This window comes from Bombina bombina, chromosome 11, assembly GCF_027579735.1.
Source record: "Bombina bombina isolate aBomBom1 chromosome 11, aBomBom1.pri, whole genome shotgun sequence".
In the NCBI taxonomy this organism is placed as follows: domain Eukaryota; kingdom Metazoa; phylum Chordata; class Amphibia; order Anura; family Bombinatoridae; genus Bombina; species Bombina bombina.
This window is the reverse complement of record NC_069509.1, coordinates 162,546,254-162,573,037: the sequence shown is the minus strand read 5'-3', so window position 1 is coordinate 162,573,037 and position 26,784 is coordinate 162,546,254. Positions and strand designations below refer to the sequence as shown.

General features: G+C 42.8%; 1 protein-coding gene across 2 annotated transcripts in view; it reads left to right on the top strand.

The window, feature by feature from the left end:
• SMG1 (SMG1 nonsense mediated mRNA decay associated PI3K related kinase) overlaps positions 1-26,784 on the top strand; it is a 348,909-nt gene that overhangs the window by 138,600 nt on the left and 183,525 nt on the right. For both annotated transcript variants that reach the window (XM_053695253.1, XM_053695252.1), the window contains exons 23-25: positions 12,007-12,161; positions 12,848-12,987; positions 14,661-14,862. In XM_053695253.1, the coding sequence (XP_053551228.1) occupies positions 12,007-12,161; positions 12,848-12,987; positions 14,661-14,862 (497 nt within the window). The remainder of the gene's footprint in view (positions 1-12,006; positions 12,162-12,847; positions 12,988-14,660; positions 14,863-26,784) is intronic.

Below are 26,784 nucleotides of genomic sequence, written 5' to 3'. Positions count from 1 at the left end.
GCCACCTGTCAGCGATCTACATCCCAGGCGTGGAGAACTGGGAGGCGGACTTTCTAAGTCGCCAGACTTTTCATCCGGGGGAGTGGGAACTTCATCCGGAGGTATTTACTCAACTAATTCTTCGTTGGGGCACACCGGAACTGGATCTCATGGCATCTCGCCAGAATGCCAAGCTTCCGTGCTACGGATCCAGGTCCAGGGACCCGGGAGCAGTGCTGATAGATGCTCTAGCAGCCCCTTGGGTTTTCAACATGGCTTATGTGTTTCCACCTTTTCCGTTACTGCCTCGACTGATTGCCAAGATCAAACAGGAGAGAGCATCGGTGATTCTGATAGCGCCTGCGTGGCCACGCAGGACCTGGTATGCAGACCTAGTGGACATGTCGTCCTGTCCACCATGGTCTCTGCCTCTGAGGCAGGACCTTCTAATTCAGGGTCCTTTCAATCATCCAAATCTAATTTCTCTGAGGCTGACTGCGTGTAGATTGAACGCTTGATTTTATCGAAGCGTGGTTTCTCGGAGTCGATTATTGATACATTAATACAGGCTCGGAAACCTGTGACCAGAAAAATTTACCATAAGATATGGCGTAAATATTTATATTGGTGTGAATCTAAGAGTTACTCATGGAGTAAGGTTAGGATTCCTAGGATATTGGCTTTTCTTCAAGAGGGTTTAGAAAAGGGTTTATCCGCTAGTTCGCTGAAGGGACAGATTTCTGCTCTGTCTATTCTTTTACACAAACGTCTGGCAGAGAATCCAGACGTCCAGGCTTTTTGTCAGGCTTTGGCTAGGATTAAGCCTGTGTTTAAAGCTGTTGCTCCTCCGTGGAGCTTAAACTTGGTTCTTAAAGTTATTCAGGGTGTTCCGTTTGAACCCCTTCATTCCATTGATATTAAGCTTTTATCTTGGAAAGTTCTGTTTTTGATGGCTATTTCCTCGGCTCGAAGAGTCTCTGAGTTATCTGCCTTACATTGTGATTCTCCTTATCTGATCTTTCATTCAGACAAGGTAGTCCTGCGTACTAAACCTGGGTTTTTACCTAAGGTTGTTTCTAACAGGAATATCAATCAAGAGATTGTTGTTCCATCATTATGTCCTAATCCTTCTTCAAAGAAGGAACGTCTTTTGCATAATCTAGACGTGGTCCGTGCCCTGAAGTTCTACTTACAGGCAACTAAAGATTTTCGGCAAACTTCTCTGTTTGTCGTTTACTCTGGACAGAGGAGAGGTCAAAAGGCTTCGGCAACCTCTCTCTCTTTTTGGCTTCGTAGCATAATACGTTTAGCCTATGAGACTGCTGGACAGCAGCCTCCTGAAAGAATTACAGCTCATTCCACTAGAGCTGTGGCTTCCACCTGGGCCTTTAAGAATGAGGCCTCTGTTGAACAGATTTGCAAGGCTGCAACTTGGTCTTCACTTCATACTTTTTCCAAATTTTCCAAATTTGACACTTTTGCTTCTTCGGAGGCTGTTTTTGGGAGAGAGGTTCTACAGGCAGTGGTTCCTTCTGTTTAAGTTCCTGCCTTGACCCTCCCATCATCCGTGTACTTTAGCTTTGGTATGGTATCCCACAAGTAATGGATGATCCGTGGACTGGATACACTTAACAAGAGAAAACATAATTTCTCTTGTTAAGTGTGTTCAGTCCACGGGTCTTCCATTACTTATGGGATATATTCTCCTTCCCAACAGGAAGTTCCTGCCTTGTCCCTCCCATCATCCGTGTACTTTAGCTTTGGTATTGGTATCCTATAAGTAATGGATGACCCGTGGACTGAACACACTTAACAAGAGAAAACATAATTTATGCTTACCTGATAAATTTATTTCTCTTGTAGTGTGTTCAGTCCACGGCCCGCCCTGTCTTTTTGAGGCAGGTTCTAAATTTTAAATTATAATTCCAGTCACCACTGCACCCTATAGTTTCTCCTTTCTCTTCTTGTTTCGGTCGAATGACTGGATATGACATGTGAGGGGAGGAGCTATATAGCAGCTCTGCTTGGGTGATCCTCTTGCAACTTCCTGTTGGGAAGGAGAATATATCCCATAAGTAATGGATGACCCGTGGACTGAACACACTACAAGAGAAATAAATTTATCAGGTAAGCATAAATTATGTTTTATGCTTACCTGATAAATTTATTTCTCTTGTAGTGTATCCAGTCCACGGCCCGCCCTGTCCTTTTTAAGGCAGGTCTAAATTTTAATTAAACTACAGTCACCACTGCACCCTATGGTTTCTCCTTTCTCGTCTTGTTTCGGTCGAATGACTGGATATGGCAGTGAGGGGAGGAGCTATATAGCAGCTCTGCTGTGGGTGATCCTCTTGCAACTTCCTGTTGGGAAGGAGAATATCCCACAAGTAATGGATGATCCGTGGACTGGATACACTACAAGAGAAATAAATTTATCAGGTAAGCATAAATTATGTTTTTTTGAAGCAGGGCAAGATTGTTCTGCTTCCTCCAGGGGTTTAGCCGTAGCCCATGTCAGTAGAGCAGTGGTGGCTTTTAAGCAGTTGGGAACTTGTGGGGTATAATCCTCACTGCGCCTACCAAATGTTGCTGCCCTATCCGGAAAGCCTGATTAGCATTATTCAGCCTTTTCCTATTTTTCCAACAGGTCCATGTGAGGGAGAGGACCTCTCATACCATGTGAGCTGCCCTGCTGCCGGGCAGATTGTTCTTCAGGTAAGTGCCTAATTTTATTTCTTATGAAGAATGTGGCACTTTTTTCAGTTAAACCTGTTTTTGGGACACTAACAATCCTATTTGGATTTAATAGGATTTTAGTAGGCAGTGTGTGCAGGCACAGGGGACTGATAATCTTTGGAGAGAGGCTCAGATTTATTTTATTATTCCAGCTCTGAAGGCTCAGATATGGTTAGTGTTCCGGTTTCATTCCGGACTTTGTGGGACAGAGTCAGTGTGTTTTTTACTACAGAGCAACGACTGGCATTGATAATAATGGCGGCTTCTTTCTAGTTAGGTTACGCCCACGAATAGGAAGGGCGTGCTTCTGAGGCGGCAATTTAGTATTATTTTTCAAACTTAAATAAAACTGTTGAGTTTATTTGGTTTATAAATTGAGTAAAGATGGATCAAGGGGCCCTGCAAAATGTTACATGTGGCTTGTGTTTTGATTCTAATGTGGAACCCCCAATTCCATTACTTTTTAATGACACAATGAGTCCACAGATCATCTAATTACTATTGGGAATATCACTCCTGCCCAGCAGGTACAGGGATAGTCTTTTTGAATCTGAGCCATCATTAACTAAGGCGGATGCTGTTCAGGGTCCCCTGTTCAAGATATGCCACAGCTCTCTCCTCAAGTGTCCCAAACCTTATCGTCCGCACATTCAGTGCCCTGCGTTTCCTCACACTCCAGTTGGAGTTACTTTGCAAGACATTGCTACCCACATATCCTCTGCGGTAACTGATGCGCTGTCTGCTTTTCCTATGCTACAGGGAAAGTGCAAGAGGAAATGTAAGGAATCACTGAGTAAGGTTTCTGACACAGTCGTGGCTATTCAGATTGTTCCCTCCCAGAAGTCTGAGTAGGAAGATACTTCGGTAGCATCTGAGGGTGAAGACTCAGACAGTGTAATTTCTTCTACTGACGCTGAAGTTGTATCCGAATTTCTAAGCTAGAACTCCTCCGGTTGTTAATTAAGGAGGTTTTAGCCACTATGGACTCCGACATGACTGTCATGGTCAATCCTAAGAAGTCAAGTAAGTTAAACAAATACTTTGACGTTCCTTCCACGGTGGAGGTCTTTTCGGTTCCAGACCGGGCTACAGAGATAATTGCTCGGGAATGGGAGAGACCTGGTGTCCCTTTTTCTCCATCTCCAATTTTTAAGAAGATATTTCCAATAGCTGACTCTATCAAGGAGTCTTGGCAGACGGTTCCCAAGGTGGAAGGGGCAATTTCCACTTTGGCTAAGAGAACCACTATTCCCATAGAGGATAGCTGTTCCTTTAAGGATCCTATGGATAAGTAGTTGGAAGGGTTACTAAAAAAAGATGCGTGTACACCAGAGTTTACAATGGCAACCTGCGGTGTGTATTGCTACCGTCACCAGTGCGGCGGCATACTGGTTTGATGCGTTGTCTGAATCTATTCAGACAGATACTCCCCTTGAGGAGATCCAAGATAGGATCAAGACCCTAAAGTTGGCCAATTCCTTTATTACAGATGCTTCCCTACAAGTTATTAAGTTGGGAGCAAAGATTTCCGGTTTTGCAGTACTGGCACACAGTTTTATGGTTGATATCATTGTCTGCGGATGTGTCGTCTAAGCTTTTGGTGATTCCCTACAAGGGTAAGACCTTGTTTGGGCCAGGCTTGGCAGAAATTATTTCAAACATTACGGGAGGTAAGGGTCATTTCCTCCCTCAGGATAAGGGGAATAAGCAGAAGGGACGTCAGAGTAATTTTTGTTCCTTTCGAAACTTCAAGGGTAAAACTTCTTTTGCCAAGCAAGAACAGTCCAAGCCTTCCTGGAGGTCGAACCAGTCTTGTAACAAGGGGAAGCAACCTAAGAAGCCCGTTAGTAACTCAGTCATCATGAAGGGTCTGCCCCCAATCCGGGACCGGATCTTGTGGGGGGCAGACTGTCTTTCTTCGCTCAGGCTTGGGTTTGGGATGTACCGGATCCCTGGGCGGTGGACATTGTGTCCCGGGGGTACAAACTATAGTTCAAAACCTTTCCTCCCAGGGGCAGGTTTCTGCTCTCCAGATTATCTGTAGACCAGATAAAGAGAGAGGTGTTCTTACACTGTGTCCGGGACCTTTTCAACCTAGGAGTGATAGTTCCTGTCCCAATACAGGAACAGGGTCTGGGATTCTACTCCAATCTGTTTGTGGTTCCCAAAAAAGAGGGAACTTTCAGGACAATTTTAGATTTCAAAAGTCTAAACAAGTTCCTCAGGGTACCGTCTTTCAAGATGGAAACTATTCGTTCCATTCTTCCCTTGGTTCAAGAGGGTCAATTCATGACAACGGTAGATTTGAAGGATGCATACCTACATGTTCCCATTCACAGGGATCATCATAAGTTTCTGAGGTTTGCCTTTCTAGACAAACACTTCCAGTTTGTGGTTCTTCCTTTCGGCCTTCCCACAGCTTCCAGAATTTTCTCAAAAGTCCTGGGAGCCCTGTTGGCGGTGCTTCGGTTGTGGGGCATTGCAGTGGCGACTTATCTGGACAACATTCTGGTCCAGGCATCATCCTTTCATCAAGCAAGCTCCCACATGGAGATGTTATCTGTTCTGCGTTCCCACGGATGGAAGGTGAACTTGGGAAAGAGTTCCTTGGTAACAGCTACAAGGGTAGTGTTCTTGGAAACCATAATAGATTCCTTTTCAATGAAAAAATTTCCGACAGAGGTCAGAAAGACAAAGATTTTCGACTCTTGCCTTGCCCTTCAGTCCTTTCCTCGGCCGTTAGTGGTTAGTGGCCCAATGTATGGAGGTATTTGTTCTGATGATAGCTGCCATGGACATCATTCAGTTTGCCCGATTCCATCTCAGACCTCTGCAGTTATGCATGCTCAAACAATGGAACAGGGATTATGCAGATCTGTCTCCGCGTTTACATCTGGATCAGGCGACGAGATTCTCGGTGGTTATCTTGGGAGCATCTCTCCTAGGGAACCTGCTTCCGCAGACCTTCCTGGGTGTTAGCTTCAGCCTGGTTTATCAGGTTCCAGTCGGACAGTATAACTTCAGTGGCTTACATCAACCATCAGGGAGGAACTCAGAGTTCCTTGGCCATGACCGAGGTAGCCAAAATTATTCAATGGGCGGAGATCCACAACTGCTGTCTATCTGCGAACCACGTTCCAGGAGCGGACAGACATTTCACCTGGGGGAATGGGAACTCCATCCGGAGGTGTTTTCAAACTTGATTCTCAAAAGGGGGCAGCCGGAGCTGCATCTCATGGCATCTCGACAGAATGCCAAGTTCCCGAGATACGGGTCGAGGTCAAGGGATCCTCAGGCTGTTCTTATAGATGCTCTGGCGGTTCCTTGGAACTTCAGTCTAGCATACCTATTTCCTCCGTTCTCTCTGCTTCCACGGGTCATTGCTTGAATCAAGCAGGAGAGGGCGTTGGTGATCCTCATTGCACCAGCGTGGCCTTGCAGGATCTGGTATGCAGATCTAGTGAAGATGTCATCTCTTCCACCTTGGAGACTTCCACTGAGGAAGGATCTTCTACTTCAAGGACCCTTCCTTCATCCAAATCCCGTTTCTCTGAAGCGGACTGCTTGGAGATTGAACGCTTAATTCTATCTAAGCGTAGTTTTTCTGAGTCAGTCATTGAGACCATGATTCAGGCTCCTAAGCCTGTTACCAGAAAGATTTACTATAAGATATGGCGTAAATATCTGTATTGGTGTGAATCCAGAGGCTACTCTTGGAGTAGAGTTTGGATTCCTAGAATTTTGTTCTTTCTCCAGGAGGGCCTGGAGAAGGGAGTATCTGCTAGTACCTTGAAAGTTAAAATTTCTGCCTTACCTATATTGTTGCATAAACGTCTGGCGTATGTGCCAGATGTGCAATTCTTCTGTCAGGCCTTGGTCAGAATCAGGCCTGTGTTCAAACCTGTTACTCCTCCCTGGAGTCTTAACCGTGTTCTTAGAGTTCTTCAACAGGCTTCGTTTGAGCCTATGCATTCTTTAGATATTAAGATGTTATCTTGGAAAGTTTTTTTTCTTGATGCAATTTCTTCTGCTCGTAGAGTCTCTGAGCTCTCAGCGTTGCAGTATGAATCCCCTTACCTTATTTTCCATTCGGATAAGTTAGTTCTGCGTACTAAGCTAGGGTTTCTCCCTAAAGTTGTTTCAGATAGGAACATTAATCAAGAAATCGTTGTTCCCTCTTTGTGTGATAACCCTTCTTCTCAGAAGGAGTATCTGCTGCACAACCTAGATGTGGTGCATGCATTGAAATACTATTTGCAGGCGACTAAGGATTTTTCGCCAGTCTTCTGCTTTATTTGTTGTTTTCTCTGGGAAACACAAGGGTCAGAAAGCTATGGCTAACTTCTCTTTCTTTGTGGCTGAAGAGTATAATTCGTTTGGCCTATGAAACTACTGGACAGCAGCCTCCTGAGAGAATCACGGCTCATTCCACGAGGGCAGTTTCCTCTTCCTGGGCATTCAAAAATGAAGCTTCTGTGGAACAGATTTGCAGGGCTGTAACTTGGTCCTCTTTACACACTTTTTCAAAATTTTATAAATTTGATACTTTTGCCTCGGCTGAGGCTTCTTTTGGGAGAAATGTTGTTCAAGCAGTGGTGCCTTCCGTTTAGATTCCTTGTCTTTTCCCTCCCTTATCATCTGTGTCCTCTAGCTTGGGTATTGATTCCCAATAGTAATTAGAGATGATCCGTGGACTTACCGTGTAATTAGAAAGAAAACGAAATTTATGCTTACCTGATAAATTTCTTTCTTGACACAGTGAGTCCATGGCCCGCCCTGTATTTTTAGAGGCAGTTTTTTCTTTGTTATATAAACCTCTGCACCTTGTTTTACTTCCTTTCTCTCTCTTTCCTTTGGTTGAATGAATGGGGTTGGAGGGAAGGGAGGTGATATTTAACAGCTGTGGTGCTCTTTGCCGCCTCCTGCTGGCCAGAAGTGATATTCCCAATAGTAATTAGAGATGATCAGTGGACTCACCGTGTCAAGAAAGAAATACATTTATCAGGTAAGCATAAATTTCATTTTTCGGAGGAGGACTGGGACAATCTGGGACACAGTAGGACCTGTTTCCTACTCCCCTCAGAAGGTATTTATTCTAATTTTATATATCCACTATGGGATATTTGCGGCTGAGCAGCTATCTGGCTTTATGCCTGTGAAGGGATTTTGTCGTTTCCATTGCCGGGCAAATTTTAGCTAAGCCCAGATTTTAAGGGTGTGGGATACGGCATTGGTGGTCAGCTATAATTCACCTTCTTTTCCCTACACGGTCTGTTTAAACAGAGGTTTAATGTGTCTAAGGGGCACAGTATGTACTTGCTAATTCCCTCTTGTGGAGGGTTCAGTTGGTTTATGGCGCACTCAGCTTATACAGAAAGTAAGTGCTGTTATTGCCTGCATAGACTACGGCAGTTGGTGACCGTTACTCTGCTAATACAGAAAATAACTGACTGTTATTGCCTGCATAGACTTTGGTAGTTGGTGCCTATTACATGAATTCAGGCTGTTATGCCTGTCTGACTTCTCCTTCTTGTTATCGGGTATTAGCTTCCCGCTCAGGAGGTGACTGCCATTGTTGGCTGATGGTTTTCCGCAGATTGTCAGCAAAATAATACACAGACAATTTGTGCTGCAGGATGCAAAGTAGATTTATGCCGTTTGGGTTGAGCTTCATTTTTCTGCTCCTCTCAGGATCCGCTGACGGTGTATAGATATTGGTGCCATTTTGGATCTTATCGCAACGATTAGTGCAATCTAAACGCATGTTTAGCTAAGTCTCTTATAACAAAGCTTAGCCTCCTAAGGATGCATGTATATTTTATAAGGGGAGACTCTTATTGTCTCAATCAACTGTTTTATTAAATGTTTTTTCTTCTGAACACATACAGTGTTTCTTGTATTTGCCTACCATCTGGTGGCAGTTAGCTGCTAATCCATGTTTCTAAGGATATTTAGGGCTGAGTTGCTCGTAAGTTGTCCCTACAGTTTTTTTTTCAGGACTTATTGTCCTGATAATGTTTGGGTTTTTTATTTGATGGCAGCTAAAGGATATACAGAAATAAGGGATGAGCTGCTTATTTGTGTCATAATCAAGTATGTCCATGCAGTTTTATTTTCAGGATGTATATCTCCTGATTCATTTCTATTTTAGCTCCTTTTATATTTTAAGGTGCAATCATTTTATACTTTTTGTATTTGCAGCCCGTCTTCAATCCTTTTTTATGGTGTGATTCATGCACTGTTGAATTACTTTTATAATATAAGGTGATTCCTTAAATTCCTTATGCTTCAGTCTCTGATATTTGGCACTATGTCCACCTTAGTCAGGAATCAATATTCCCCTGCGGGATATTTTCTTCCTTAATGATCATTTGGATGGGACTGTAGTGTCTCATTGTCTGCTCTGAGTTCGAAGGCGTATACTATAAAGGAGAGATCCAGGATAGAAGCAAGGCTCTAAAGCCGACTAATATTTTATCTGTGACCAACATGCAGGAGATTCTAGCCTTGCAGTTCTAGCTCGCAGAGCTCTGTGGCTAATGTTTTGGTCTGCAGATGTTGCATCCAAATCCTATTTTCTGTTTTTTGCCTTTTAGGGCAAAATGTTATTTGGTTCCGATATGGCTGAAGCCGACGTATCAGTTGGAAAAGGAAATCTTTCTACCTCAGGATTAAAGAAATTGTGTAATAAAATTTTACACTGGGTATGAGGAAAGGATACTGTACCTTAATGATATTTTCCGCCATCTGGTGGCTAGTCAGTTACATTTTCATTTCTTTCTGTGTATTTTGTGCTGTTTAATCTCCTTCATTTTAGGAGATTTTCGCACTGTGGAACTCCTTCTGATGTAGCCAGCGGTTAGCATGTCTGTCTTGGAAGCGCAAGGTTGTGAGTTCAAATCTATGGGTGCAGAGCAATCAAGGATTTCTTGAGGACAGCAGGTAGAGTACTTAGCAATCTAAGTGCCCGCAAGTAGTTTGTTTTTATTTCATAGTATGGTCTATGAATACATTATAGACTCAGAGGTTACATATTTTCATTTCCTTAAAAATGAAGGAATTTTAATTGTCCCTTTCATATATTAAATACTTTAATATTTTTTTATGTTTAGGAACTTATCACTTCCTTTGTTATAAGATTATTCCTGTGAAATGTATGATTTAGAGTTCCCTACTGACTACAATATAGAATTTTTCACTAGAATTCTAGCCTTGCGGTTTTAGCTCGCAGAGCTCTGTAACTAAAATCTTGTTTCGCAGATGTTACATCCAAATCCAGTCTTCTTGTCCTTTTTGGGCAGGACTTTAGTTTGACCTTGTCTGTCCGAATTTTTTTTTTTAGTAGGGAAAGGGCTCTTTCAGTCCTCTATACGAGATGGGTAACCCTAAGGGGTTGACAGAATTTTAATTTTTGTCTTTTAGTAGAGACGAGCCTTTCTCTTCAAACCGGAACAATCCAAGATTTGTTAAAGATTCTGTCTACCTTGGATTAAAAGGTTTTACTCCAAGAATCCTTCCTCTGAGTCTAGTCGGCTTAATGGGGCTTCTTTGCTCTGTCAATAGGCTTGGATCCACGATGTCCCAGACCCTGGGGCTGTGACATTTGTATCCGTGGGATACAGGATAGGATTCAGGTTTTGTTGTTGTTGTGACAGATTTATCCTGTTAGGTGATCTGAGAATCCAGTGAAGAGAGAAGCGTTCGTAAACTGCGTAAAGGACCTATCTTCTCTGGGAGTGATTTTCTGAGCTTTCTCCCTAAGGTGGTATCTGATCGAACCATTAATCAGGAAATTTTTGTTCCTTTTTGTTTTAATCCTTCTCATAAGGAACGTTTTTTGCATAACTTGGATGTTGTGCAAGCTCAATTTTTTTTTTTTTTTTTTTTACCTGCAAGCTACTAAAGATTTTCGGCAATCTCTTGCCCTGTTTCTTGTTTTCTCTGGAAAGCGTAAGGGTCAGAAGGCCTCTTCCACTACTCGTTCCCTCTGGTTAAGAAGTATGATTCGTTTTGCTGATGAGACTGCTGGACAGCAGCCTCCTGAGAAAATTACGGCTCATTCCATTAGGGCTGTCTCCTCTTCTTGGGCTTTCAGCAACGAAGCTTCTGTGGAACAGAATTGCAAGGCGGCAACATGCATACTTTTTCCAAATTCTACAAAATTAATATTTTTGCCTAGGCTGAGGTCTCTCTTGGGAGAAAGGTTCTTCAAGCAGGGTTGCATTCTGTTTAGGTCCTCCTGCCTTGTTCTCCCTCCCTGTTCATTCCGCGTCCTCTAGCTTGGGTATTGGTACCCACTAGTAATTGGAATGACGACGTGGACTTCTCCATGCCATAGGAAAGAAAACAAATATGCTTACCTGGTAAATTTCTTTCTTTCCGGGCATGAAGAGTCCACGACCCCGTCCTCTTTTTAATGTATAATTGAATGACTGGGGATTATGGGTAAGGGAAGTTACACTTAACAGCTTTGCTGGGGTGCTCTTTGTCTCATCCTGCTGGCCAGGAGTTGAATATCCCACTAGTAATTGGAATGACATTGTGGACTCTCCGTGCCCGGAAAGAAAGAAATTTATCATGTAAGCATAAATTTTGTTTTAACAGGGTTTGACACAGATTTAAAGTGCTCTACTGGTCCAGGGATAAACACAGTTGCTAATTGGCTGCTGTGCGTGTTTGCTACCCCTTTGTTCAGCTCCAGACCAATAATGCATTGCCAGTCAAGAGCTCAATTTAACGATTTAACCCCTTTGCTGTGGTTAAACTCACAGATCTGTTGAAGCAGTTGTTGTGTAACAATAAACTGTTCTAGCACATAACAGTATTTAATTATTGTTTAAGTGACCATGCTTTATGCCATATGCATTTGCTTTTAAGAGTCTGATCACAAGCTTATTAACCTTTTAACGCCGTTATGACGTTCTATTCCGTCCTAACTGTGCCGGGCTTTAGCACCGTTAGGATGGAATAGAACGTCCTAGCCGCTTGGCTATCCTGAAGCCAACGAAGCTTCCAGGATGGGATAGCGTTCTGCAGGGCGTGCCTAGCATCATAGTGACACCCCCTGACTCGATCCCATCATTGAAATCCAGCAATGGCGTGATTTCAATTTGTCTACATGTAGACAAATTAACCTTGTCATCAAAGGGTTAAACATTTGTAAACCTTTTAAATTTAACCTAGCAGGGCTTACTTGTGGTTGTTGGCTTTTGTAATTCTTTTATTAGGATTTGTGTAGAATGTGATTTTTTTTTTTTATTTTATTTTTTTTTTTAATTATTTTTATTTTAGGTACCTGAACTGGAATTGACGGTAATGATGGTGGTAGAAGCACTTTGTGAACTTCAGTGTCCTGAAGCCATACAGGGTCTTACAATTTGGTCATCAGCTGTTCTTGGAAAAAGTCTGTCTTGGATTAATTCTGTTGCTCTCCAAGCAGATGGGAGGTAAGTTAGCAACGTATTGTGCTTTTGTACTAAAACGTAACAGGAGTGACGTTTTTGTTGTGCATGTGATGGCACAGGAAAGCATGGCATTTCTGTGCGGTTGTGATAAAGGGACCCTGGGATTGCAATATAAAATGTTTGTGTAGTGCATAAACATAACAATATAGGTATCTATTTTGCCCCCTTTTCCTGTAATTTAATTTGAGAATGTTAAAGTTTTACAGTTATGGCAATAAAAAAGGTGCATAGCAGGTTTCACAAGCTGATCCTGCACAATTTCTGTCCCTAATTGGCTTCAGCAGAAATGTTCAAATAAGAACTGCAAAAAAAAAGAAAAATATTGCGAACATAATGACCATGTTTAGCTGTGTTTACTCCAGTAACAAGTCCTGATTGGCTCATACAGAAAGGCAAGTGGTGGTTAGTTTGGCTAGTGAAAAAAAACTGCAGCGCACAAGGTGATTATGCATTGCATTCTACTCGCAATTTTCTTCATTTTGTTTTAGAACAATTTAATTTGGGCAGCTTGAAGGGATATCAATAAATAGTGACTATATTCTTCATAGCTGTGAGTGTTTGTACTATTTGTTAGTGTCCTACATTAAAAAAAATGCAAAGCCATTATTTAAAATTACTGCTATACTTTTTATAAAAATCTTTACAAATTAAGCATACTTTGTTACTAGGTTTGAGAAAGCTGCTGTTGAATATCAGGAACACTTGTGTGCCATGACTGGACTCGATTGCAGCACCCCGGGATTTGATAAGACCGTTTTAAAGTTGGCTAATTCCACTGGCAATTCTGCCAGCCCAAAGCATACAAATGGTAAGCATTAGACATGTGCATTCGGAGGTTTCTGATACTTCCAGATGCAGATAAGAGGGCCCTTCGTGCCGTTCGGCTATTTTCAGAGCCAAATTTATGCTTGTGAAACCTCAACACATGAAGTATAAATTCGGCTCCGAAAATAGTCTAATGGCATTTTTTTTTCTGCATTCGGAGGTATCCGAAACTTCTGAATGCACACGTTGAGTACAAATTATGCATCCATTTAAAAATGTATATACATTAAGACATTGGTAGTTAGAATCAATGGGTTTTGCTGAATACTTCAACTCGATAATTTTGTTTATCTTATTTTAAGGGACATCAAGTTTTGGCTGTAAATTGGTTTCCTACATTGCATTATTATTTACTTCTGTTATCAAAGTTCCCTTAGTATCCTTTGTTAAACAGTATCCCTAGGCGAGCTCATTTTGGTGAACAACCTGGAATGTCCTTGCTGATTGGTGGATACATTCATCCACCAATCAAAAAGTACTGTCCAGGGTTCTGAACAAAAAAAAAGCTTAGATGCCTTCTTTTTCAAATAAAGATAGCAAGAGAACAAAGAAAAATTGCTAATAAGAGTAAATTTGAAAGTTGCTTAAAATTGCATGCTCTATCTGAATCACGAAAGAAAAAAATTGGGTTCAGTGTCCCTTTAAGCACTTATCAGCCTACTAGTTTTTTCTACAACAAAGGCTACCCAAAAGGACAAAGCAAGTTTAAAAGTAAATGGAAAGTTGTTTAAAATCGCATGCTGTATCGGAATCGTAAACGTTTAATTCAGACAGAGCATACAATTGTAAGTTTGTAGTATGCACGTCTGAAGCACTGTATGGCAGCAATTTTTTCCAATGTTCAACTTTGTTGAACGCTTTCTTGCAAAACTGCTGCATTATAGTGTTCCAGAAACATGCACTCCTGAGTCTTCCTACCTGTTTTTCAATAAAAGATGTCAAGAGAACTGTCATTTTGATCATAGAAATAAATTGGAACTTTATTTCTTACAATTTTGTTCTTTTATCATGAGTAACATTTTGGGTTTCATGTTCCTTCAAATGTTCTTTGTACCTCTTGATACATTGATGATATTAGTGACTCTTATGTAAAATAGAGGGAACAGTTATATTGCTTATCTGGTACTTGAGAAATGTTGGAGAATTTGGAAATTTTAAAAAGTAATTTATTTTTTGTTTAGCAAAATTGCCCTTTCAGGCGACTAAAAAAAGTATAACATCTTAAAGGGACATTAAATCCAAAAATATTATTTCCTTCTTAGCTCATGAGTCCATAGCTTCATAACATGTGAGATATATTCTAGCGTATCAGTAGGAGGTCAGGAACCCTCAGAGCTTTAGCCCCTCCCACCTCCTAAATGTAGCCACCAATCAGCAAGCGCTACCCAGGTGCTGAACCAAAAATGGGCTGGCTCCTAAGCTTTCATTCCTGATTTTTCAACTAAAGATACCAATAGAACAAATAAGGAATACTAGGATTAAATTAGAAAGTTGGTTAAAGTGGCATGCTCTATCTGAATCATAAAAGAATAAATGTGGGTTTAGTATCCATTTAGTTCTAACCTAACTTCATTATCAAGTGTTATTTTGTACTCATCACATTATTTCAGAAGCTCAAATTGAAAAGGCTTACATTTTGCTCTGTATTTCCTCTAGGTGATGCTCGTAAAACTGTCCTGACAAAACAAAGTGAGGCGCTGCCAGAGGTTATGAACTACCTGGCTAACAAAGCCTGTGAATGCTACACCTCAATTGCTGATTGGACGGCAGTGCAAGAATGGCAGAACACCATGCAGGACTTGAAAAAGAGCTCATCTGGCTCTTGTATAAACCTAAAGACTGATTTCAACTACATCAAGTACGTCCTGTTCGTGATTGTGTGGGAAATGTTTGTTCTTGCTTTAGAGCCAGATAATTTATCTAATATGTCAATTTGTTATAATAATTTGCAATTTTATTTGGAAAATTAAACATTCTGTATGTACAAGTTTAGGTTAGACTGGTTACTTTAACTTGGCCTAAAAGCAAAACTCTAAAGTAGCTTTATGTACTTGGTAGTTTTGTAGAGCTTAAAGGGATAGTAAACACCAAAAATGTTTACTTCTTTCCTAAGACATGGAGAGTCCACAACGTCATTCCAATTGCTAGTGGGATATTAAACTCCTGGCCAGCAGGAGGAGCACCCCAGCAAAGCTGTTAAGTGTAACTTCCCTTACCCTTAATCCCCAGTCATTCTCTTTGCCTCTGTCAATGGAGGACGTGCGAAGTTGGTGTCGGAAGATATTAATTCTTTTATGGGTACTCTGCCCTGCAAGCAAGAATTGGGGTCTAGCTGGGTCCATGTCAATCTCTTTAGTAAGAGTAATGGTGGCTTTTAAGCAGTTAAAAGGCGGCAAGGTAGTCTTTGCTTTACTTTTAACATTTTGCTTCCCCTTTGCAGAAAGCCAGAGTTAGTTACTCTGTTCTTTCTTTCTCCAACATAGGTGTGTCCGGTCCACGGCGTCATCCTTACTTGTGGGATATTCTCTTCCCCAACAGGAAATGGCAAAGAGCCCAGCAAAGCTGGTCACATGAACCCTCCTAGGCTCCGCCTACCCCAGTCATTCTCTTTGCCGTTGTACAGGCAACATCTCCACGGAGATGGCTTAGAGTTTTTTAGTGTTTAACTGTAGTTTTTATTATTCAATCAAGAGTTTGTTATTTTAAAATAGTGCTGGTATGTACTATTTACTCAGAAACAGAAAAGAGATGAAGATTTCTGTTTGTATGAGGAAAATGATTTTAGCACCGTAACTAAAATCCATGGCTGTTCCACACAGGACTGTTGAGAGCAATTAACTTCAGTTGGGGGAACAGTGTGCAGTCTCTTACTGCTTGAGGTATGACACATTCTAACAAGACGATGTAATGCTGGAAGCTGTCATTTTCCCTATGGGATCCGGTAAGCCATGTTTATTAAAAGGCTTCACAAGGGCTTATTAAGACTGTAGACTTTTTCTGGGCTAAATCGATTCATTATTAACACATATTTAGCCTTGAGGAATCATTTATTCTGGGTATTTTGATATGATTATATCGGCAGGCACTGTTTTTGACACCTTATTCTTTAGGGGCTTTCCCTAATCATAGTCAGAGCCTCATTTTCGCGCCGGTATGGCGCACTTGTTTTTGAGGACAGCATGGCATGCAGCTGCATGTGTGTGGAGCTCTGATACATAGAAAAGTCTTCTGAAGGCATCATTTGGTATCGTTTTCCCCTTTGGGCTTGGTTGGGTCTCAGCAAAGCAGATTCCAGGGACTGTAAAGGGGTTAAATATAAAAACGGCTCCGGTTCCGTTATTTTAAGGGTTAAAGCTTCCAAATTTGGTGTGCAATACTTTTAAGGCTTTAAGACACTGTGGTGAAATTTTGGTGAATTTTGAACAATTCCTTCATACTTTTTCGCAATTGCAGTAATAAAGTGTGTTTAGTTTAAAATTTAAAGTGACAGTAACGGTTTTATTTTAAAACGTTTTTTGTGCTTTGTTATCAAGTTTATGCCTGTTTAACATGTCTGAACTACCAGATAGATTGTGTTCTGACTGTGGGGAAACCAAGGTTCCTTCTCATTTAACTATATGTATTTTATGTCATAAAAAAATTTAGTAAAAATGATGCCCAAGATGATTCCTCAAGTGAGGGGAGTAAGCATGGTACTGCATCATCCCCTCCTTCGTCTACACCAGTCTTGCCCATACAGGAGGCCCCTAGTACATCTAGTGCGCCAATACTCCTTACTATGCAACATTTAACGGCTGTAATGGATAATTCTATCAAAAACATTTTAGCCAATATGCCCACTTATCAGCGAAAGCGCGACTGCTCTGTTTTAGAAAATTCTGTAGAGCATGAGAACGCTGATGATATGGTTTCTGAAGGGCCCCTACACCAGTCTGAGGGGGCCAGGGAGGTTTTGTCTGAGGGAGAAATTTCAGATTCAGGAAACATTTCTCAACAAGCTGAACCTGATGTGATTACTTTTAAATTTAAGTTGGAACATCTCCGCGCTCTGCTTAAGGAGGTGTTATCCAATTTGGATGATTGTGATTATCTGGTCATTCCAGAACCACTATGTAAAATGGAAAAGTTCTTAGAGGCCCCGGGGCCCCCCGAAGCTTTTCCTATATCCAAGCGGGTGGCGTACATTGTTAGTAAAGAATGGGACAGGCCCGGTATACCTTTAGTACCTCCCCCCATATTTATAAAATTGTTTTCCTATAGTCGACCCCAGAAAGGACTGATGGCAGACAGTCCCCAAGGTCGAGGGGGCGGTTTCTACTCTACACAAGCGCGCCACTATACCCATAGAAGATAGTTGTGCTTTCCAAGATCCTATGGATAAAAAATTAGAAGGTCTGCTAAAGATGTTTGTTCAGCAAGGTTCCCTTCTACAACCAATTGCATGCATTGTCCCTGTCACTGCAGCCGCGTGTTTCTAGTTTGATGAGCTAGGAAAGGCGATTATTAGTAATTCTTCTTCTTATGAGGAGATTATGGACAGAATTCGTGCTCTTAAATTGGCTAATTCTTTCACCCTAGACGCCACCTTGCAATTGGCTAGGTTAGCGGCGAAAAAATTCTGGGTTTGCTATTGTGGCGCAGAGCGCTTTGGTTAAAATCTTGGGCAGCGGATGCGTCTTCCAAGAACAAATTGCTTGACATTCCTTTCAAGGGGAAAACACTCTTTGGCCCTGACTTGAAAGAGATTATCTCTGATATCACTGGGGGCAAGGGCCACGCCCTTCCTCAGGATAGGTCTTTTCAAGACCAAAAATAAACCTAAGTTTCGTCCCTTTCGCAGATACGGATCAGCCCCAAGGGCTACGTCCTCTAAGCAGGAAGGTAATACTTCTCAAGCCAATCCAGCCTGGAGACCTATGCAAGGCTGGAACAAAGGAAAGCAGGCCAGGAAACCTGCCACTGCTACCAAGACAGCATGAAATGCGGGCCCCCGATCCGGGACCGGATCTGGTGGGGGGCAGACTCTCTCTCTTCGCTCAGGCTGGGGCAAGAGATGTTCTGGATCCTTGGGCGCTAGAAATAGTCTCCCAAGGTTATTCTCTGGAGTTCAAGGGGCTTCCTCCAAGGGGGAGGTTCCACAGGTCTCAGTTGTCTTCAGACCACATAAGAAGACAGGCATTCTTTCATTGGGTAGAAGACCTGCTAAAAATGGGAGTGATTCATCCTGTTCCATTAGGAGAACAAGGGATGGGGTTCTACTCCAATCTGTTCATAGTTCCCAAAAAAGAGGGAACGTTCAGACCAATCTTAGATCTCCAGATCTTGAACAAGTTTCTCAAGGTTCCATCGTTCAAGATGGAAACCATTCGAACACTTCTTCCTTCCATCCAGGAAGGTCAATTCATGACCAAGGTGGATTTCAAGGATGCGTATCTACATATTCCTATCCACAAGGAACATCATCGGTTCCTAAGGTTTGCATTCCTGGACAAGCATTTCCAGTTCGTGGCGTTTTCTTTCGGATTAGCCACTGCTCCTAGGATTTTCTCATAGGTACTAGGGTCCCTTCTGGCGGTGCTAAGACCAAGGGGCATTGCTGTAGTACCTTACTTGGACGACATTCTGATTCGAGCGTCGTCCCTTCCTCAAGTAAAGGCTCACACGGACATTGTCCTGGCCTTTCTCAGATCTCACGGATGGAAAGTGAACGTGGAAAAGAGTTCTCTATCTCCGTCAACGAGGGTTCCCTTCTTGGGAACTATAATAGACTCCTTAGAAATGAGGATTTTTCTGACAGAAGCCAGAAAAACAAAACTTCTAGACTCTTGTCGGATACTTCATTCCGTTCCTCTTCCTTCCATAGCGCAGTGCATGGAAGTGATAGGTTTGATGGTAGCGGCAATGGACATAGTTCCTTTTGTGCGCATTCATCTAAGACCATTACAACTGTTCATGCTCAGTCAGTGGAATGGGGACTATTCAGACTTGTCTCCGAAGATACAAGTAAATCAGAGGACCAGAGACTCATTCCGTTGGTGGCTGTCCCTGGACAACCTGTCACAAGGGATGACCTTCCGCAGACCAGAGTGGGTCATTGTCACGACCGACGCCAGTCTGATGGGCTGGGGCGCGGTCTGGGGATCCCCTGAAAGCTCAGGGTCTTTGGTCTCGGGTAGAATCTCTTCTACCGATAAATATTCTGGAACTGAGAGCGATATTCAATGCTCTCAAAGCTTGGCCTCAGCTAGCGAGGGCCAAGTTCATACATCAACCATCAGGGGGGAACAAGGAGTTCCCTAGCGATGGAAGAAGTGACCAAAATCATTCTATGGGCGGAGTCTCACTCCTGCCACCTGTCTGCTATCCACATCCCAGGAGTGGAAAATTGGGAAGCGGATTCTCTGAGTCGTCAGACATTGCATCCGGGGGAGTGGGAACTCCATCCGGAAATCTTTGCCCAAGTCACTCAACCGTGGGGCATTCCAGACATGGATCTGATGGCCTCTCGTCAGAACTTCAGAGTTCCTTACTACGGGTACAGATCCAGGGATCCCAAGGCGGCTCTAGTGGATGCACTAGTAGCACCTTGGACCTTCAAACTAGCTTATGTGTTCCCGCCGTTTCCTCTCATCCCCAGGCTGGTAGCCAGGATCAATCAGGAGAGGGCGTCGGTGATTTTGATAGCTCCTGCGTGGCCACGCAGGACTTGGTATGCAGATCTGGTGAATATGTCATCGGCTCCACCATGGAAGCTACCTTTGAGACGAGACCTTCTTGTTCTAGGTCCGTTCGACCCACTCCAGCTGACTGCTTGGAGATTGAACGCTTGATCTTATCAAAGCGAGGGTTCTCAGATTCTGTTATTAATACTCTTGTTCAGGCCTGAAAGCCTGTAACCAGAAAAATTACCACATAATTTGGTATATCTGTTGGTGTGAATCTGCAGGATTCCCTTGGGACAAGGTTAAGATTCCTAAGAGTCTATCCTTCCTTCGAGAAGGATTGGAAAAAGGATTATCTGCAAGTTCCTTGATGGGACAGATTTCTGCCTTGTCTGTGTTACTTCACAAAAAGCTGGCAGCTGTGCCAGATGTTCTAGCCTTTGTTCAGGCTCTGGTTAGAATCAAGCCTGTTTACAAAATTTTGACTCCTCCTTGGAGTCTCAACCTAGTTCTTTCAGTTCTTCAGGGGGTTCCGTTTGAACCCTTACATTCCGTTGATATTAAGTTATTATCTTGGAAAGTTTTGTTTTTGGTTGCAATTTCTTCTGCTAGAAGAGTTTCAGAATTATCTGCTCTGCAGTGTTCTTCTCCTTATCTGGTGTTCCATGCAGATAAGGTGGTTTTGCGTACTAAACCTGGTTTTCTTCCAAAAGTTGTTTCTAACAAAAACATTAACCAGGAGATAGTTGTGCCTTCTTTGTGTCCTAATCCAGTTTCAAAGAAGGAACGTTTGTTGCACAACTTGGATGTAGTTCGTGCTCTCAAATTTTACTTAGCAGCTACTAAGGATTTCAGACAAACTTTGTCTTTGTTTGTTGTTTATTCTGGTAAACGGAGAGGTCAAAAAGCAACTTCTACCTCTCTCTCCTTCTGGATTAAAAGCATTATCCGATTGGCTTATGAGACTGCCGGACGGCAGCCTCCTGAAAGAATCACAGCTCACTCCACTAGGGCTGTGGCTTCCACATGGGCCTTCAAGAACGAGGCTTCTGTTGATCAGATATGTAAGGCAGCGACTTGGTCTTCACTGCACACTTTTTCTAAATTTTACAAATTTGATACTTTTGCTTCTTCTGAGGCTATTTTTGGGAGAAAGGTTTTGCAAGCCGTGGTGCCTTCCATTTAGGTGACCTGATTTGCTCCCTCCCTTCATCCGTGTCCTAAAGCTTTGGTATTGGTTCCCACAAGTAAGGATGACGCCGTGGGCCGGACACACCGATGTTGGAGAAAACAGAATTTATGTTTACCTGATAAATTACTTTCTCCAACGGTGTGTCCGGTCCACGGCCCGCCCTGGTTTTTTTAATCAGGTCTGATAATTTATTTTCTTTAACTACAGTCACCACGGTAACATATGGTTTCTCCTATGCAAATATTCCTCCTTAACGTCGGTCGAATGACTGGGGTAGGCGGAGCCTAGGAGGGTTCATGTGACCAGCTTTGCTGGGCTCTTTGCCATTTCCTGTTGGGGAAGAGAATATCCCACAAGTAAGGATGACGCCGTGGACCGGACACACCGTTGGAGAAAGTAATTTATCAGGTAAACATAAATTCTGTTTTTACTACAGGTCCATGAAAGGGAGCGCAGTGCCTGTCACACCTACGTAGCAGCATCTGTCCTACCTACGTAGCAGCATCTGTCCTACCTACGTAGCAGCATCTGTCCTATAGCTGGATCTCAGGTAAGTGCCTTTACCTTCTTGGTATTGAAGGACAGCAGCACTTAAGAGGTTTTATTTACCTGGTGATTTTGCTGCTCAGATTACTTCTGCAGTAACTGCGGCTTTGTCAGCTTTTCCTGCTTCGGGTAAGCGTAAGAGAAAATCTAAACATTTGTCTATTAGTAAGGCTTCTGACTCCTCTAAATCTGCGCTTGTCAACCTTTCTCAATTGTCTGATGAGGAAAATTCTTCAGTAGCTTCTGAAGGTGAAATTTCAGACTCTGATTCTTTGACGGGAAAAACTTCTGAATCTGAGGAAGTTAATTTTAGATTTAACTCCTTAACGACCTGCGCCGTACCCTGTCTATGCTGGTTGTTGTGCCCTTAAGGACCAGTGACCTACCCTGTACGTCGCTGCAGTCCTGGGCTTCTCTCTGCCGCGATCTCGCTCAAAATAGCGAGAGAGCGCTATTTCTGCATTCCCAGCGAGTGGGACAATGCAGAAATAGATTTGCTGAGTTACCGAAGCAAAGAGGGCCTCTCTGCATTGGGCAGCGGTGGTGCCGATCGTTGGTGGAAGCATAAGGAGGGAAGCGGGTGGGCGGCCCATCTTCGAAGGGGGGCGGGAGTGGGTGGGTCCGCTCAGCCACGCTACAGGGAATAGAGAAAAAAAACTGTCATTGAGGTGGGGAGGAGTAGGGGCAATGAGGGGGATCCCATGTGGGATCAATTAACAGAAAGAGATCTGGGAGGGGGTAGTGTATTGAGAGGGGGCAACTATACTACAGAAAAAAATGGGACTTTTTTGTTTCTTCCAAATTTCTTTTGCCAATTTTCAAACAAGCTGGGTACTAGCAGACAGTACCTAAGATGGTGGCAAAAAGGTAGAGTGGGGAGGGTTAGAGAGCTTTTCTCCAACATTGGTGTGTCCGGTCCACGGCGTCATCCATTACTTGTGGGATATTCTCCTCCCCTACAGGGAAAGGCAAGGAGAGCACACAGCAGAGCTGTCCATATAGCTCCCCCTCTAGCTCCGCCCCCCAGTCATTCTCCTTGCCGCTCTGAACAAGTAGCATCTCCTCGGGGATGGTGAGGAGTTTGTGGTGTTAGTTGTAGTTTTTTATATCTTCTATCAAGAGTTTGTTATTTTAAAATAGTGCTGGCTTGTACTATTTACTCTACAACAGAAAAGTGATGAAGATTTCTGTTAAGAGGAATATGATTTTAGCACAAGTAACTAGAATCCATTGCTGTTACCACGCAGGACTGTTGAAACAAGAGAACTTCAGTTGGGGGTAACAGTTTGCAGACTCATCTGCTTCAGGTATGACTAGTCTCCTTCTAACAACACAGGCTAATGCTAGATGACAGTCATTTTTCCCCTCAGGGAAAATGGTAAGCCATTTCTCTTGTTAAGTGTATCCAGTCCACGGATCATCCATTACTTATGGGATATTAACTCCTCCCCAACAGGAAGTGCAAGAGGATTCACCCAGCAGAGCTGCTATATAGCTCCTCCCCTAACTGCCATTACCAGTCATTCTCTTGCACCCAACGAATAGATAGGATGTGTGAGAGGACTGTGGTGATTATACTTAGTTTCATACCTTCAATCAAAAGTTTGTTATTTTATAATAGCACCGGAGTGTGTTATTCCTTCTCTGGTAGAATTTGAAGAAGAATCTACCTGAGTTTTTCTATGATTTTAGCCGGAGTACTTAAGATCATATTGCTGTTTCTCGGCCATCTGAGGAGAGGTAAACTTCAGATCAGGGGACAGCGGGCAGATTAATCTGCAAAGAGGTATGTAGCAGCTTATTATTTTCTGACAATGGAATTGATGAGAAAATTCTGCCATACCGATATAATGTAAACTCAGCCTTAAATGCAGTAGCAGCAACTGGTATCAGGCTGTCATGTATGTATATTTTACACTTCAGTATTCTGGGGAATGGCACTTCACTGGAATTATACTGTATGCATAAAACTTTAGCCTAATTTGCAGGGACTAGCAACAGGCTTTTTAATAACACTCAATTTATTAATGTTAAACGTTTTTTGCTGGCATGTAAAATCGTTTAATTTTCTGAGGTACTGGGTGAAAAAATGTTTTGGGCACTATTTTTTTCCACTTGGCAGTCGTTTTATTTAATTTATGACAGTTTACTGATCTCTCTCACTGTTATGTGTGAGGGGGAGGGACCTTTTTTGGTGCTTTTGCTACGCATCAAAAAATTCAGTCAGAAGTTTATTGTCTTCCCTGCATGATCCGGTTCATCTCTACAGAACTCAGGGGTCTTCAAAACTTGTTTTGAGGGAGGTAATCACTCACAGCAGAGCTGTGAGATTGTAGTTGACTGTGATAAAAAAAAAAACGTTTATTTCTGTATTTTTTTTTTTTTTTTTCTGCTATCAGGGTTAGTTATCCTTTGCTAATGGGAGCAATCCTTTGCTAAAATTGTGTTTTTTACAAAGATTTGATGCTATAACTTTTTCTGTGCTTCTTATAGGCACAGTACGTTTTCATATTATAGTAAATTACTTGAAAAGTATTTCCAAGTTGCTAGTTTATTTGCTAGTGTGTTAAACATGTCTGATTCAGAGGAAGATATCTGTGCTATATGTGCTAAAGCCAAAGTGGAGCCCAATAGAAATTTATGTACTAACTGTATTGATGCTACTTTAAATAAAAGTCAATCTGTACAAATTGAACATATTTCACCAAACAACGAGGGGAGAGTTATGCCGACTAACTCGCCTCACGTGTCAGTACCTGCATCTCCCGCTCGGGAGGTGCGTGATATTGTAGCGCCGAGTACATCTGGGCGGCCATTACAAATCACATTACAGGATATGGCTACTGTTATGACTGAAGTTTTGGCTAAATTACCAGAACTAAGAGGTAAGCGTGATCACTCTGGGGTGAGAACAGAGTGCGCTGATAATATTAGGGCCATGTCAGACACTGCGTCACAATTTGCAGAACATGAGGACGGAGAGCTTCATTCTGCGGGTGACGGTTCTGATCCAAAGGGCCCCCGATCCGGGAACGGATCTAGTGGGGGGCAGACTTTCTCTCTTCGCCCAGGCTTGGGCAAGAGATGTCCAGGATCCCTGGGCGTTAGAGATCATATCTCAGGGATACCTTCTAGACTTCAAATTCTCTCCCCCAAGAGGGAGATTTCATCTGTCAAGGTTGTCAACAAACCAAATAAAGAAAGAGGCGTTTCTACGCTGCGTACAAGATCTTTTATTAATGGGAGTGATCCATCCGGTTCCGCGGTCGGAACAAGGACAAGGGTTTTACTCAAATCTGTTTGTGGTTCCCAAAAAAGAGGGAACTTTCAGGCCAATCTTGGATTTAAAGATCCTAAACAAATTCCTAAGAGTTCCATCGTTCAAAATGGAAACTATTCGGACAATTTTACCCATGTTCCAAAAGGGTCAGTACATGACCACAGTGGATATAAAGGATGCTTACCTTCACATACCGATTCACAAAGATCATTACCGGTATCTAAGGTTTGCCTTTCTAGACAGGCATTACCAGTTTGTAGCTCTTCCATTCGGATTGGCTACGGCTCCGAGAATCTTCACAAAGGTTCTGTGTGCTCTTCTGGCGGTACTAAGACCGCGAGGAATTGCGGTAGCTCCGTTCCTAGATGACATTCTGATACAAGCTTCAAGCTTTCAAACTGCCAAGTCTCATACAGAGTTAGTACTGGCATTTCTAAGGTCGCATGGATGGAAGGTGAACGAAAAGAAGAGTTCTCTCTTTCCACTCACAAGAGTTCCCTTCTTGGGGACTCTTATAGATTCTGTAGAAATGAAGATTTACCTGACAGAAGACAGGTTAACAAAGCTTCAAAATGCATGCCGTGTCCTTCATTCCATTCAACACCCGTCAGTAGCTCAATGCATGGAGGTGATCGGCTTAATGGTAGCAGCAATGGACATAGTACCCTTTGCACGTCTACATCTCAGACCGCTGCAATTGTGCATGCTAAGTCAGTGGAATGGGGATTACTCAGACTTGTCCCCTACTCTGAATCTGGATCAAGAGACCAGAAATTCTCTTCTATGGTGGCTTTCTCGGCCACATCTGTCCAGGGGGATGCCATTCAGCAGGCCGGACTGGACAATTGTAACAACAGACGCCAGCCTACTAGGTTGGGGCGCTGTCTGGAATTCTCTGAAGGCTCAGGGACAATGGAATCAGGAGGAGAGTCTCCTACCAATAAACATTCTGGAATTGAGAGCAGTTCTCAATGCCCTTCTGGCTTGGCCCCAGTTAACAACTCGGGGGTTCATCAGGTTTCAGTCGGACAACATCACGACTGTAGCTTACATCAACCATCAGGGAGGGACAAGAAGCTCCCTAGCAATGATGGAAGTATCAAAGATAATTCGCTGGGCAGAGTCTCACTCTTGCCACCTGTCAGCAATCCACATCCCGGGAGTGGAGAACTGGGAGGCGGATTTCTTAAGTCGTCAGACTTTTCATCCGGGGGAGTGGGAACTTCATCCGGAGGTCTTTGCCCAAATACTTCGACGTTGGGGCAAACCAGAGATAGATCTCATGGCGTCTCGACAGAACGCCAAGCTTCCTCGTTATGGGTCCAGATCCAGGGATCCGGGAGCGGTTCTGATAGATGCTTTGACAGCACCTTGGACCTTCGGGATGGCTTATGTGTTTCCACCCTTCCCGATGCTTCCTCGATTGATTGCCAGAATCAAACAGGAGAGAGCATCAGTGATTCTAATAACGCCTGCATGGCCACGCAGGACTTGGTATGCAGATCTAGTGGACATGTCATCCTGTCCACCTTGGTCGCTACCTCTGAAACAGGACCTTCTGATCAAGGGGCCCTTCAAACATCAAAATCTAATTTCTCTGAAGCTGACTGCTTGGAAATTGAACGCTTGATTTTATCAAAACGTGGTTTTTCTGAGTCAGTTATTGATACCTTAATACAGGCTAGGAAGCCTGTTACCAGAAAGATTTACCATAAGATATGGCGCAAATACTTATATTGGTGCGAATCCAAGAGTTACTCATGGAGTAAGGTTAGGATTCCGAGGATATTGTCTTTTCTACAAGAAGGTTTAGAAAAGGGTTTATCCGCTAGTTCCTTAAAGGGACAGATTTCAGCTCTGTCCATTCTTTTACACAAACGTCTGTCAGAAGTTCCGGACGTTCAAGCTTTTTGTCAGGCTTTAGCTAGGATCAAGCCTGTGTTTAAAACTGTTGCTCCACCATGGAGTTTGAACTTAGTTCTTAATGTTTTACAGGGGGTTCCGTTTGAACCCCTTCATTCCATTGATATCAAGTTGTTATCTTGGAAAGTTCTGTTTTTAATGGCGATTTCCTCGGCTCGAAGAGTCTCTGAGTTATCT